Here is a 14,192-nt window from a genome sequence, read left to right on the forward strand (position 1 = left end):
CATCGAGCGGTAGAAACAATCTTTTCTTCTCACTTTTTACAAAAAACGCCTTAACCCGTTGTGTCGCATCAGTTCGTCTTGTCTCGCCTTGTTTTAGCATGCATTTTTTAAATTTGGAGCCAAATGAGATCAATGGCAATTCAATTTTTCTGCATCCATTACAGAGATGGGTCCAAGACACTTAGGCGTAGCCTATCACAAAGACTGGAACTGTGAGCAAACTGCTAGCCTCCCACCATCAAAAGAGAGAAAAAAAAATATCAACCTTTAAAACACTCCAAACCGGTCAATCAAATATATCAGGATTTTCTGAGAAATGTTTTATTTCGAAATAGGACTACAGCGTGTCAACAAAACTGGCGAAATGGTTCAAAGCCATTATGACTGGCAAAGATTATGAACGCAATGAACAAATACTGTTGATACAGATAATTAAATGAAGCTATTCATTGTGTATCTGATTTCATATGTTTAAAAAAACACTACAAATATGTAAAATAAATTAAATAAAATGGCCAACTTTGGTGTTTTGTCATATTAGGTGAACAACATAATATAACAACAGTCATATGTACTGAGATTTTGTGGAGAGACATGTCAGTCCCCAGCCACTTGTAGCATGCCTTTCAGAGGTCATACCTCAGTGCTTTCTGAGCACTAAATAGACAGTACTGTTTTTAACAGTGAGTACTGTTAAAGACACTTCCAGTTTTTTGACTCTGTAAACTGAAAGCAGAAATTGGCTGTAAATGTGTGAATCTAAACATTTCACCCTGTGGCTAATATTTCATTAAAGTACCACTTTTTCAATATATACAATATTTTATGCAGGTAGAGTTCAAAATTTTTGCTCCAACCCAGATCCTCAGAAAATGTTAAGCATGTACTACTCTACTCTAAGTATGATTTGGCAATGTGAAAAACTAGAAAAAAAAAGTTATTTGATCAAATATTGTATTGACAGAGTTGTACTTTTGATAATAAAACGTCCTGCCAGACATGTTATAAGATGTATATAATATACTCTACTTTGAACAATAATTTTTGTCTCATGGTTTCTACACAAAAAAAAACCAATTATCTTCTAAAAATCCCTTAAATAACATCTACTCCTTCTCTCACTTTAAAAATGTCTGAATTATTTATATGCAAATATATTTCATTTCAAAATGTTCTCTAAACTGTCTCATACTTCACAGAAAAGTCCGTTCTTAGTGTATGCACTTTGGACGCTTTAGGTTTCATTGTACTTGTGAAAGATGCATCAGACTAAGATAGAGTTGCAACACAAAACATGCTCATAGGCCCTTAAAATTATATTTTCAATGATCATAGAAGATCCTCCCAACCCTCTTTTGCAGATGATTATGATGAAACTAGTTAAACCTGGAAGACGGTGCATGTACATCATTCAGCACAATAAAGTTTAAACATTCAACTGTGGGAACAAGGACATGTTTTTCATTCGAGACAGACTTTGAATGATTAGTAATTCATATGTCAGTCTTACTAATATTACTAGGATTTTTAACTTTTAACAAAGGAGCTAGCAGTTTTTCCTTGTTTCCAATTTTTGTGGTAAACTCTGGGTCTTAGACAAATCTCCATACTCAACTGAGAGATTAAATCCATCTTTTCTGGTTTTGTTTAAAACAGCGTATTTGATTTCTCTAAAATCAGACTTTTTAGAAATTATTCATTTGCATGGTTATCATTTCATTGCAATTCATGAAAATCCACTCAACATTAATTTCTTCAGTATTATCTTTTCAATCTGATTTAATACTTTTCGCAGGCTATATAGTGTGGATTGATTATGCAGTTTTCTTATTTTCTTGCTTTTCTCTAACTTCAGTGAATATTGCACTGAAAAACATTTTAATGTGCCTATAAAATCTATTGTGACTCCTTAAACCATAACAGTAATGATATATTTTTTTGTGGATCATTAACAATCAGGCTCAATGTAGCTCTATTAACAACTTAATTAAAGAGATTTCAGCCTTGTCTTGAGAGTCGATCCTCAAGAAATGTTCCGATCACACATATTTAGGCCATCTCTAAGACTTGATTACATTTCTTCCTCACTGATCCTAAGTATCATTTTTCCAGACAAGCCATGCCACCAAAATCTTAATCCTTTTGATTAAGTTTGGCTCCTTAAGATATGTAAACTTGGGGAGAAATCCTTCTGAGAGAACAACTATCTTTTATTTTTTTAATTAAGAAGACAAGTGCCATGCGGACCTCCAGTCAGTCACGCTGCGACTTTTGCCATTATGCAATGTCGCTTCTAATTAGGGCACAGCTAACGAGTCCACGGGTCTGACTCCTGGGGGATTTGGCGGGGGTTGGTTGTAGCTGGTGGTGGCATATTAATGCCACAGGATACTCTGGGTGATGCCTCTATTAGTATTATAATGCTGGTGTTATTGTTGTTCTTGTGTAAAGATAATCTGGCATGCACACAGAATCCATGCAGCAAATGAATACAGTTGTTTGAAGAAGAACTCTCAGTTTATTTAAAAGACTGATCACTCCTCAGTACTTTCTGAGCATTATATTATGCATTGTTAAGGACACTGTAAATTGAAAACAGAAATTGGCTGTGAATGCATTGTCAGATTCTAAACTTTTTTTTCCTGTAATATTTACCACTTTTTCATTTTATTCAATATATATGTAGTTGTTACAAACGTTGGATACAGCCCTGATGCTCAGAAAACATTTCACATATATTTCTTCATAAAGTCAGATGTCTTAATTAGAAAGTAATTTTGTTAAGTTTGGTATTGACTATCTATCTATCTATCTATCTATCTATCTATCTATCTATCTATCTATCTATCTATCTATCTATCTATCTATCTATCTATCTATCTATCTATCTATCTATCTATCTATCTATCTATCTATCTATCTTTCTTTGTCTTTAATATCCAAGTGATTATTATTTGATTATTATGATTATTTTTTTTAGTATTGCTTTTAGGTTACCAAAATTCTTCATTCTTAATACATATTAACCAAATGTAATTTTTTAGTTGACTTTCAATTATGACTAAAAGTTAAATATTTAACAAAATAGCAATGTAAAATATTTGATATTAACTATAGTTTGCATATAAATTGATGGCACACCAAAAAACATTTTACTTATGGCCACAAGTCATTTTCAAAGTAATTGTGAGATGTGGACGTCACGAGACAAACCATTTTACTTTTGATCAGACATGTGGTTTTCAGGCATTTGGTATTTTAAAACGGATATTTCATACAAACATTATTTTCAAGATGTTCTTTTGATGATTTTCTCCCTGTGCTCTTCCCGCCCATCCCTGCTGGCCTTCCTCTTCCTCTCCTCCCGGTTGAGTCCAGATCCTCATCAGTCACTTAGTAATTGTTAGTTTTGCTGCCACTTTGACTGTGTACACGTAGCATTGTTACAACACAGATGTTTACATTCATCCTTCTGAGATTTTCACAGGCAAATGGTAATTCATTTATTAAAGGATAAAGACAAATGTATCAAAATTGGATCCATCAAAACAACAAAAAGTTAAAACCATTGTACTTTGAGCTGCATTCTTTCAAAGATGTTTTTAAGCTGTGGGTAACTTTAAACGTGTTAATTGCACTATTAAAACACATTTTTGTCAAAGTAGATTTGTTGTATTGTACCACAACTGGTAACAAGGACTGCTAATGGAAAAGTTAAGTAAAAGTACACATTTATTGGCTAAAGTTTCAGGATTCAAGTTATTGCACACTACGTAATTCAAAGACTTTGCAGGAAAAAAAAACTTTCAATTTACTGATGCTGTGACTTCTGGGCTGTAAGTGGGTCACATTTAGTATGGTAACACTGACATTGTTCACAAAATAACTTAACAATGATTTCATTTTGTCACTTTTTTTTTTTTTAATCCAAAGTTATACATTTTGAAGATTGGCAAGAGAAACTTTTAACTGAATGCAGGCTAAAATTATGCTGTATTGGTTGCTTTTTGATTTAAAAACAAAATGTGTAAAGAGTCAAAGTTGAGTGGCCTGAATGTTTTAGCCAGAAAGACTGTAACACTGGTGGATGATTAGACTGGTTCCAATTCATTCATCCAGTTTTAAGGACCAGAAGGAAGCATCACAGTTCGATTCCTTCTGTGTTGTGAGTGAATTGGGTCAATTCTTCATCCAACTGTCTAGTTGGATGAAGAATTGACCCAATAGAAACTCTTTTAGGTTTTGACTGATAGTTAAATAAGGAATGCAATTAGTTAGTTGTAAATACTGAAATGGAACATTAATGATGCAGTTGCAGGCACCGAAACAGCTGTCATCTTTAATGAACACAGGAATTATTCACTTTTTTAAATTCTGACTTTCCCTGTGTTGCTTCCATCTTTAGAAACTGACATTGTCCAAATTTCATAAATCTGATCCCAGCCTGTTAAACGGAAACACTGTCACTTAACCTGACTGAAGTGTTATGATAACAGGTTTCTAACTCGGCATGCCTGTCCTTCAGGGAGAAGGCTCAGATCATGAAGAATGCTGGCATGAAGCGAGTACTGCTGCTGGGGTCAGGGTACGTCTCTGGACCCGTCGTTGAGTATCTGACTCGGGATGAGAAGACCCAGGTCACTGTGGGTGAGTTTGTCACAGAAACATTGAAAAGCTTTTTACATTTTAAATAATGTAAATATTTTAAATATATGCAATAACGCAATCTATGCTCAAATGTTGACTAATGAGTCAACTATGTCTCAAAACCTTCAGGACCAAGCAGGACAGTCTCGTGTCATGTGACCCAAGTTCCACACTTTCAATTATGGGATCACATGCAGTAGTTGAGATTTGAGTTTGTTCCTGTGGTAGTGGGAGAAAGATAATTGCCTTTTATGATTTGAACTTTTATTTAGAATTAATGCTGATTTTCTAAATTATTTAGTAATAATTTTAAACAAATAACTAATATGGTTCATTGGGACTTTGTGAGTGTGGTTCATGTTCAATTAATAGTGGCTTGGCATCATCACCCTACACCCTTGACACCCTACAGCTGTCCTCACATTTTACAGTGAAGTATTGCTCAAACCTTTTTGGCACATTTAAGTGCATGACATCCCCGTCTCCCAAATGATCCCACTCCACTTCAGACTAGTGAGAAAGACAAAATGAAAATACAAACAGTATTCCAGTAGGATGAAGTTGTAGCAGTGGAGTTGAAGCACGTGTACGTGCAGAGAAACAAAAAATTGCATGCATGCTATTATTACATTATCAGTTTATATGCTTTACTCACAGGTGTGTGAATTGACCTGGATATGAAGCGGGCGTAGTGTAAAATGATATAAAGTTAGATTTTTATGAGACAGAGTCATCTCCTCCTTTAGTCTCTTCTTCTGTCCTCCCCCCCCCAAAAAAAGAAAGAAGAAAATCAGAGGTCCTATTTTAACAGCCGTGTACCGCCGCTAGGAAATTTAAGCACTGAAAACACCGACAGAAAGCTCGTATGTGACTAACTAAATATTTTTAAGCTGATTAAGAAAATAGGTTTTTAAGCTCTTTAAAATTTACTGGGAATCCAGTTATTATTGAAACCACCATAGATCTAATGTCCAATTCCTGCTCCTCAGAATTTAAATCCTTTAACTTGTAATGAGGATTGTGCCAGCGTAAATGTCATGAGCTTACCTCTGGCACTACCCCCCAGACAAATTTTACATTTTGTACCTTCACAGTTGATAAGGCACTAGGAATAAGCTGAATCATAAATAAGTTGTTTTCTCTGTCTAATATTTTAATAGTGTGGCAGCAAAGAACACCCAAGGGCACAGTAGCAGGACATTGACTGTGTTTTCTTCTTTGTGTTCAGCGTCGGCGCTGTTGAAGCAGGCAGAGGAGCTGGCAGCCAAATATCCCAACACTATCCCCGTCACACTGGATGCTAGCAGCCAGGAAGGACACCTTGACTCTCTGATCAAAGACCATGACGTGGTCATCAGGTACAGTAAGCACTGCACTGTAGGACAAAAATTATAACTCTTAAACATTACATGTGTCTATTTATTTAACCTTAATTTAACCTGTGGAGATAAAAATCTCTTTTTCAATGTTGACCTCGGCAGCAAGTTACATGCCAAGGGCACATCAATTACATTCTGTCTGTGTCTATGCATCAGAAAAGAATTTAAATTTAGTGTGACAAAATGAACTATACATTACAGCAAGAACGTGTGGTTAAAAACTGCTGTTGGCTTTTGTCAAAACTAGTTGGAGAGGCTAGATTTAGTCTAGCCTGCAGGTCATTCCAAGACCAAGGATAAGATTTTTCCTGTCTCAATTTTCACAAGCTGCACCTAAGCTTAACCCATTGTTGGATCTAAGATTGTATTTTTTTTATTTCACTTTGTTAATCCCCGAGGGGAAATTTCTTCACTACAGCAGGGGGGCTCTCAGGGGGGAGCTGCTGCAACAGGCTGCCACTAGCGCGGCGCCAGGTAACCTGACCTGAGGTGCATGTTTTTGGATGATGGGAGGAAGCCGGAGAACCCGGAGAGAACCCACGCAAGCACAGGGAGAACATGCAAACTCCGCACAGAAAGGCCCAGGACCGGATTCGAACCGGGAACCTTTTTGCTGTGAAGCGACAATGCTAACCACTGCACCACCGTGCCGCCTTTAAAGATAAACAAACTAAGAACATAAGTAGATGGGTGATCTGCCAAGAATTAGCTTTGTATATTAAAATAAACCTGTGCTGCATCCTGAGCATACTAAATGAAGAACATCTGATCACAGTGTGCTGTCCTGTAGCTTGAGTTTAAAATGTATCTCAATGCAGCATGATAAAGAGGATCAAGTAAGTCCAAAGTGGACAGACAGGCAAATCTGATAATGGTATCTCTATAATCTTGTTAAGACAGGAACTGACGCGTGACCAAATGTTTACGTGAAAATTAAGCAAAGGGCGATTTTAATCTAAGGGAGCCAAAGTAAACTTGGGTTTCTTAATTAGAGTTTCAATGTGATGCTGTATTATAAGTTTTTTTTTTTATCCTACTAAATACCGAGATACAAATAGGTATCAACAAACTCAATCGTAACATCTTCCAGGATGTTAATAGAGAGGGAAGGAACATTAGATTTACTGGGTGGAAATAGCAGAGTCTTTGTTTTGTTTGCATTTAAAAGTAATTTCAGATCAATAAGGGTATGTTGCAATTAGACCACAAGTCTGCACATTGCAATCTCAGAGGAAATAGCAGAGTAATGAAGGACTGTATGATCAGCATACATATGAATGTTTCATACGGGAACAAATATCATTGATGATAGAATGGAAAAAAGTACAGGCCCCAAAATAGACCCCTGTGGAACACAACAGGGTGAGGCCTGGAACACACTGCCTGCCTGGCGTGTGCGTTACTTTTCACGTGCTGCGGCATGGATGAGAGTGTGTGTATCCACATCGGCTGCATGTCACCAGCCTGTTAGCTATGGTGCTGCAGCTGTAGGTCCAGATAACGGCCATCATTATAATATTTTTTGGGGGTCCAACAGTTGATGAGTTGTAACCAAAAAGCAAGCATGTGGTTTTCGACACACACAAAGCACTTTGAGAACGTAAGGTGATAAAGAGCTATACAAGTGCAGACCATTTATCATTTACCATTGTAGCCTCGTTAAAGTAGTCTATAAAAGGTTTCCAGGTCTCTTCGAAGGGGCCATTGGAGCCTCTGAGTGAGAATCGGATCTTTTCATGTTTTATATGATTTAAGATCTCCTTTAACCAACTGCTGTGGTAGGGTGTGTTTCCACTTCAATGATATAAGGCGTCGAGCTAAAAGTGTCGTAAACGATACAATGCGCCACCCCTGCCCTGTATATTTTAGCTGGGAACTGCACAGGGCACGCATGCAAAATAGGCATCTGTTCATTTTTATAAAAGATGCACTGTGTCTTATCTCATACATTAATATGGACGGCAAAATGAATTGACGCTACGCAGCAACAGGTAACGCACGCACCACGCAGGTGTGTGTTCCTTAGCCTTAGAGGCAATATTACCAATTTTAATAAATAGCATGCGGTTAGTTATATAACTTTAAAACCAACTGACCACCTTACAACCGCTATCAGCCTTCAATGGGATGTTAATTTACAAGTGATGATTTGCAACAAGTCATCTTTTCCCTGTGGAACTGCTTTTTTTCAATGTGAATATATCCCCTAAAATATTTCAATATTTGAGGGGAAGTTGGTTAATTCTAATGAATTTAAGAATAATACTATACCAGCAGTTGAACATAGAACGATTTCCTTTTTAGTTTTAGGTTCGCTAAAGTTTCAATTTAATGGTGCCAATTATTTTGAAACCAGTTTTCTTCCATTGTGTGGGGTTGCACGCAAATCAGCCCCACACCATCAGACTATGCTGAACTATCATTAATCCACTTAAGATGATGTCATCATCCATCTGTTCTAATATCATCTCCTCCCTGTGCTCCTCAGCATGCTGCCCTATTCGTTTCACCCACTCATCGCCAAACACTGCATTCGGAGGAAGGTGAACATGGTGACAGCCAGCTACCTAAGTCCCGCCATGAAGGAGCTGCAGAGCAGGTGACAACAAAACACACACAGCTTTAATTAGATTTATTAATACTTCACTGCCATTTTCATTTCATGGGGAGGCTGTGGCTCAGATGGTAGAGTGGGTTGCACACCAATCAGAAGGTTGGTGGTTCAATCCCCAGCTCCCCCTGTCCACATGCCTAAGTGCCCTTGAGCAAGACACTGAACCCTAAGTTGCTTCTGATGTTGTTCCATCAGTGTGTGAATGTTCTCCTGATGGCAGCACCTTGCATGGTGATCTGTCTCATGAATGGGTGAATGGGAAAACCATGTTAAAGCGCTTTGAGACCGAAAGGTGATAAAGCACTATACAAGTACAGACCATTTACCATTCATTTCAAAAACAAAAACAATGCATTTGACTTGAAATGTCTTGCTTCTGCTACCGTTTTTACACCACTGGTCAGAAAGTGGCTTTAATTATGTATGAATTCATCAATTAACGATATTACACACAGACATATATGAATTAGGCCCCTTTATGTCGTTAATGTAAACAAAAGCAAACTCTGGATGTAAAATCAAAATGATGAGAAGACATGAGAACATAAGAAAATGTAAAATAAATGTAAATAGGTGAAGTTGGAAGGAAATGTTAGATTAAAAATAGTACATTGGAAAATAATATGAATAATAATGAAGGTATATAGACATGAAAAACACATTATCTAAGAGTAACATTTTATGTGTATTTACGCTGTGTGTGTGTGTGTGTGTGTGTGTGTGTGTGTGTGTGTGTGTGTGTGTGTGTGTGTGTCGGAGCAAGCAGGTATCACCATTGTGAATGAGATGGGGCTGGACCCGGGTATTGACCACATGCTGGCCATGGAGTGTATCGACCAGGCCAAAGCTGACGGCTGCACTGTGAGTCAGCACATGCTCTGTGTGTGTGCGTATGTGTCAGGTGATGACACAGACATAGACACAGGCTTTCTTTCAATTGGATCTATCCATTGATCCATAAACTGACAGACAGTCCACATGTTCTCGACTACTGAACTTCACACAGGTTTTTATCCAGACATAGGCATTCTTAGCTATAACGTCATTGCTATAACAATATAGATCATCTATCTGAGATTTTTCAAATTTTTGCAATTTTATTGACATGAATCACAAAACGGCAATTAACAATGCCTCCAGGAAATTGCAATCTTGCGATAATTGATGCAAATTCAACCAATCTCATTTTTTTCAAACAAAACTTGCTTTATTTGCAGAAATAACCCTGGTGACTGTAAAGTCATCAAGGCTCTCGAACATCTCTTCTCATCATTAAAGCAAGCTGTCCGGGAAAAAAAAAAGAAGGAAAATCAGGACGTGATGGGCTTTCTGGAAAATGTGGTCCCATCATGAAAATTAAGCTACTAATAGTGCAGCTTCTCTGTGTCAGTTTAATCATAGTGTTAGATTACATGACTTTCAAACACCCATGATATTATTTAAGAAGCAATAAAACATACTTTTCCAGAAGGTATAGCCTTTGTATTCTATATTGCAATCACAGACTGTGATCTGTGTTGTAACGGTAATGTCACTCTTTACGTATATTCACTGTTTTTTTTTGTTGTTTTTTTTATCCATAGTTCTTGCAAAGAGCAGGTAGTGGGATTTAGAGGCAACTAGCAATAAATTGCAGATTGCAGCCAGCTCCATGACTCACTTCCACCTTTCCAAACATGTAAAATAATCTATGGTGGCTGTGAAGGGACCTGCTCCTTATGTAGATATTAAGGGCTCTTTCTAAGGTAATGAAAACACAATGCTTCTTAGTTTCAAGTAATTTAGGTGAATGGAAACAAAATTATAATTATTATAGTGAATTGTGGTAATTCTGCTAATTTTCACTATTGATAAACTCTTAGACCCTCTCATTTCTGCCGTGAAGATGTCGAGGGGTGCTATGAAGTTGTTACTAATTTATTTTCTTTGTCTGCAAAACACAGGCTTCAAAAATTCAAACAGGTTAAATGGGGCTAACCAAACACTTCTAAAGCGGAAAGACTGCTTTTTTTTTCCAAGCCCAATTTCTAGAAAAAAGTATTTACCATTAATTGACAATATTTAATGATGTTGTTCAGGTGGAGTCGTACAGCTCTTTTTGTGGTGGTCTTCCTGCTCCTGAGTGTTCAGACAATCCACTTCGCTACAAATTCAGCTGGAGTCCATATGGTGTCCTCCTGAACACCATCAGCCCAGCTATCTTCCTCAAGGACAACAAGGTAAGGAAGCCTCAAAGAACCAGAAAATGATTAACATTCTTTTCTTTTTTTTTTTTGTGAAAAAATGAATTGCCATGCTTTCTGACAAGAGGAAACAACACTATGAGTGTGTGTTTATTTCTCTTGGAGGTGGTGAGTATCCCTCCTGGAGGATCGCTGATGGATTCCACCAAACCGATGGATTTTCTTCCGGGTTTCAACCTTGAGGGATTTCCAAACCGCGACAGCACCAATTACGCCGAGCCCTACGGCATCCAGACAGCACACACACTCATCAGAGGAACACTGCGCTTTAAGGTGCCATATTCACACACACACACACACACACACACACACACACACACACACACACACACACACACACACACACACACACACACACACACTGAATATGCAAACACAAGTGCCTTTCAAATATATTGTGTTCTCTCAAAATTACTTATCTACACTCTGAATTACGACAGACCATTTCTAATAATTTGATAATATGGATTTTCAGCTTTACTTGAGTTATGTTGTTGTTGGCTTTTCTGCAGTAACCTGTGACATTTTCTGAGCAGATCAGTTTAGTTTAGTGCTGCAACTAAGGATTAATTGAGGCTCCGCCCAGTGTGCTTCACATAGCTAGGGTTGCCAGTCAGGGGCTTTTATGATCCAGAAATGCAACACATAATTATTATTATCAAACTTTTGGCGCATCCGAAGCGCTCTAAAATCTCCAGTGCACAGCTTTGGTCCCCAGCAACACACCCACCGAGCAGACAGTACGAACGATTCTTGAACTTATGTGAAGGACAAAACATACGTACAAAAAAGTTTTTTACAAAAATAAAAAATAAAAATAATGTAAAATGTCTAACTCAGCAGGCAGAGTTTGACCAGTTTGAATAAACGCTACGAACTAATCTGAACTCAGCAGCCAATTATTTATCTGGTCTTTCAGCTTACGTGAAAGTGAAACTTTGCCACCGCTCTCAAGGGTTATAGTAGTATAGTATAGTAAGCAGGGTGGACTGTTTCCTGGAAACAACTTGCTGCGAAAATAGGTGAAAGGTGAGGAGACGTTCGACCCATCCGCTGCAATTCTTCCACGGAGAAGTGGCAGCGCCGCCTTTAAGTTAATTGATATAAGCTGAGTCGCGACCCAGTGCTCCAGTAAAGAAGGGACAGGACACACCCTTCCAATCTTGCTCCTCTGTAGAGAGGTAGTGGCCATCAAACTGTGGAAGCTTGTTGTCTGCAGTGTTTTGATGTCACCTTTTTAATATCGGCTCAGCTTGCTAGAAACCCCGACATGGTGATAGTAGAAAGTCCCACATACCATCCACAGGCAATGGAAAACCCAAAAAGTAAGCAATTGATGTAAAATGAGATTAGTCAAGATGAAGATTTTTTTTTTAAATACCATGTAAATTCAAAACTGTTTTCTTAAGGCAGAGGTCTTCAACAGGTGACTGCGGGGGTCGTGGACCCCCTGTTGAAGACCTCTGCAGGTACTGCAGGGGGTCTGTGAAATATTTTGTTGATTAGACAATTTTTCTTTCTTTTTTTTTGCCCCAATTTTTTTTCCACAAATTTAAATGTCTTTAAATACACATTAACATGAATCCAACATATTGTAGCGAATGGATAAATGGAGGCAGAACATGTTATCTTTCAGTCTGAAATGCACACATTCAGCGACACACAGGAGCTCTCTCAAGCTGGGCACAGGTTCAATTCAATTCAATTCAACTTTATTTATATAGCACCAAATCACAACATAGGTTATTTCATGGCACTTAACACATTAAAGTCCTTACAGCAAGACTTTACAATACAAGAGAAACCCAACAATTCAACAATTCCCACATAAGCTAAGAGGGAAAAAAACTCCTCTTTAAGGGAGAAAAAGCTGGAGCTGGAGGGAAGGAAAAACTCCCTCTTAACAGGAAGAAACCTCCGACAGAACCAGGCTTAGGGGTGTGTGGCCATCTGCCTCGACCGGTTGGGGTGAGAGGAGAGCAGAGAGAGAAAAGGACAGCATAGAGATAGAAGAGAAGAACTGTTGGTTGAGACGACAAGCGCAGGGCAGAGACATGCAGCTCCATGACGGGACATCTGCAAAAGAAAGAACAGAAACTATGCGAGTGAGGGAACTCAATGGAGACAACAGACAATAAGAGAAAGCTATGGGAGAGAAAAGGATGGTGAGGTATGAGTCAGTTAAAGAGTAGGAGGAAAGAAAAGAAGCTCAGCATGTAACGAGGTCCCCCAGCAGCCTCGGCCTATAACAGCATAACTAAGGGTTATAGCCCTAACTATAGGCTTTATCAAAAAGGAACGTTTTGAGTCTAATCTTAAAGCTAGAGAGGGTTTCTGCCCCTCGAACACAAACTGGGAGCTGGTTGGTTCCACAGGAGAGGAGCCTGAAAACTGAAGCTCCGCCTCCCATTCTACTTCTGTAAACTCTAGGAACCACAAGTAGACCAGTGTACTGAGAGCGAAGTGCTCTGCTGGGATTATATGGTTCTATAAGATCTCTAAGGGCGGCACTAAGATTTGGGCGGCACGGTGGTGCAGTGGTTAGCATTGTTGCCTCACAGCAAAAAGGTTCCGGGTTCGAATCCGGTCCTGTGCCTTTCTGTGCGGAGTTTGCATGTTCTCCCTGTGCTTGCGTGGGTTCTCTCCGGGTTCTCCGGCTTCCTCCCATCATCCAAAAACATGCATCTCAGGTCAGGTTACCTGGCGCCGCGCTACTGGCAGCCTGTTGCAGCAGCTCCCCCCTGCTCTAGTAAAGAAATTTCCCCTCGGGGATTAATAGAGTGAAATAAAAAAGATATGATGGAGCCTGGTCGTGTAGGGCTTTGTAAGTCTTCAAGAGAATTTTAAATTATATTCTTGATTTCACAGTGAAGAGAAGCTAAAACTGGAGAAATATGATCTCTCTTGCTAAATCCCATCAGTAGTCTTGCTGCAGCATTTTGGATCAGCTGCAGGGTTTTTAATGAGTAATTTGGACATCCTAACAGCAAGGAATTACAATAATCTAGCCTAGAAGTAGCAAACGCATGAATGAGTTTTTCTGCGTCACGCTGGGGAAGGATTTTCCTGATTGAAAAAAAAGCATAGATTTGAATCCCACTGAAATGTGTGGGGCAATTTAAAGAAAAACCCTCAGACATCTTGTAACTTGTCAGCAAGCCATTGTGGCTGGTGGAAAACAAGTATATAAAACACCTACACCTACCTATTTGTGTGGAAGGAGGCATCACAAGCTTAAGGCAAGGCTGTACTTCCTTTTCCAGAATAATATTTCATCTATTGATATTTTGGTTGAATAAATGGTTGAAA

General features: G+C 38.5%; 1 protein-coding gene across 1 annotated transcript in view; it reads left to right on the top strand.

The window, feature by feature from the left end:
- Window positions 1–14,192, top strand: part of aass (aminoadipate-semialdehyde synthase) — a 40,397-nt gene that overhangs the window by 15,243 nt on the left and 10,962 nt on the right. Inside the window, exons 14-19 of the mRNA XM_069718726.1 lie at window positions 4,526–4,647; window positions 5,876–6,005; window positions 8,515–8,624; window positions 9,392–9,501; window positions 10,719–10,859; window positions 10,989–11,156. Coding sequence (XP_069574827.1) covers window positions 4,526–4,647; window positions 5,876–6,005; window positions 8,515–8,624; window positions 9,392–9,501; window positions 10,719–10,859; window positions 10,989–11,156 — 781 coding nt within the window. The remainder of the gene's footprint in view (window positions 1–4,525; window positions 4,648–5,875; window positions 6,006–8,514; window positions 8,625–9,391; window positions 9,502–10,718; window positions 10,860–10,988; window positions 11,157–14,192) is intronic.

This window comes from Brachyistius frenatus, unplaced genomic scaffold, assembly GCF_029030835.1.
Source record: "Brachyistius frenatus isolate BFR_SWC_R1_liver_20210118 unplaced genomic scaffold, ASM2903083v1 Contig_197, whole genome shotgun sequence".
NCBI lineage: Eukaryota > Metazoa > Chordata > Actinopteri > Embiotocidae > Brachyistius > Brachyistius frenatus.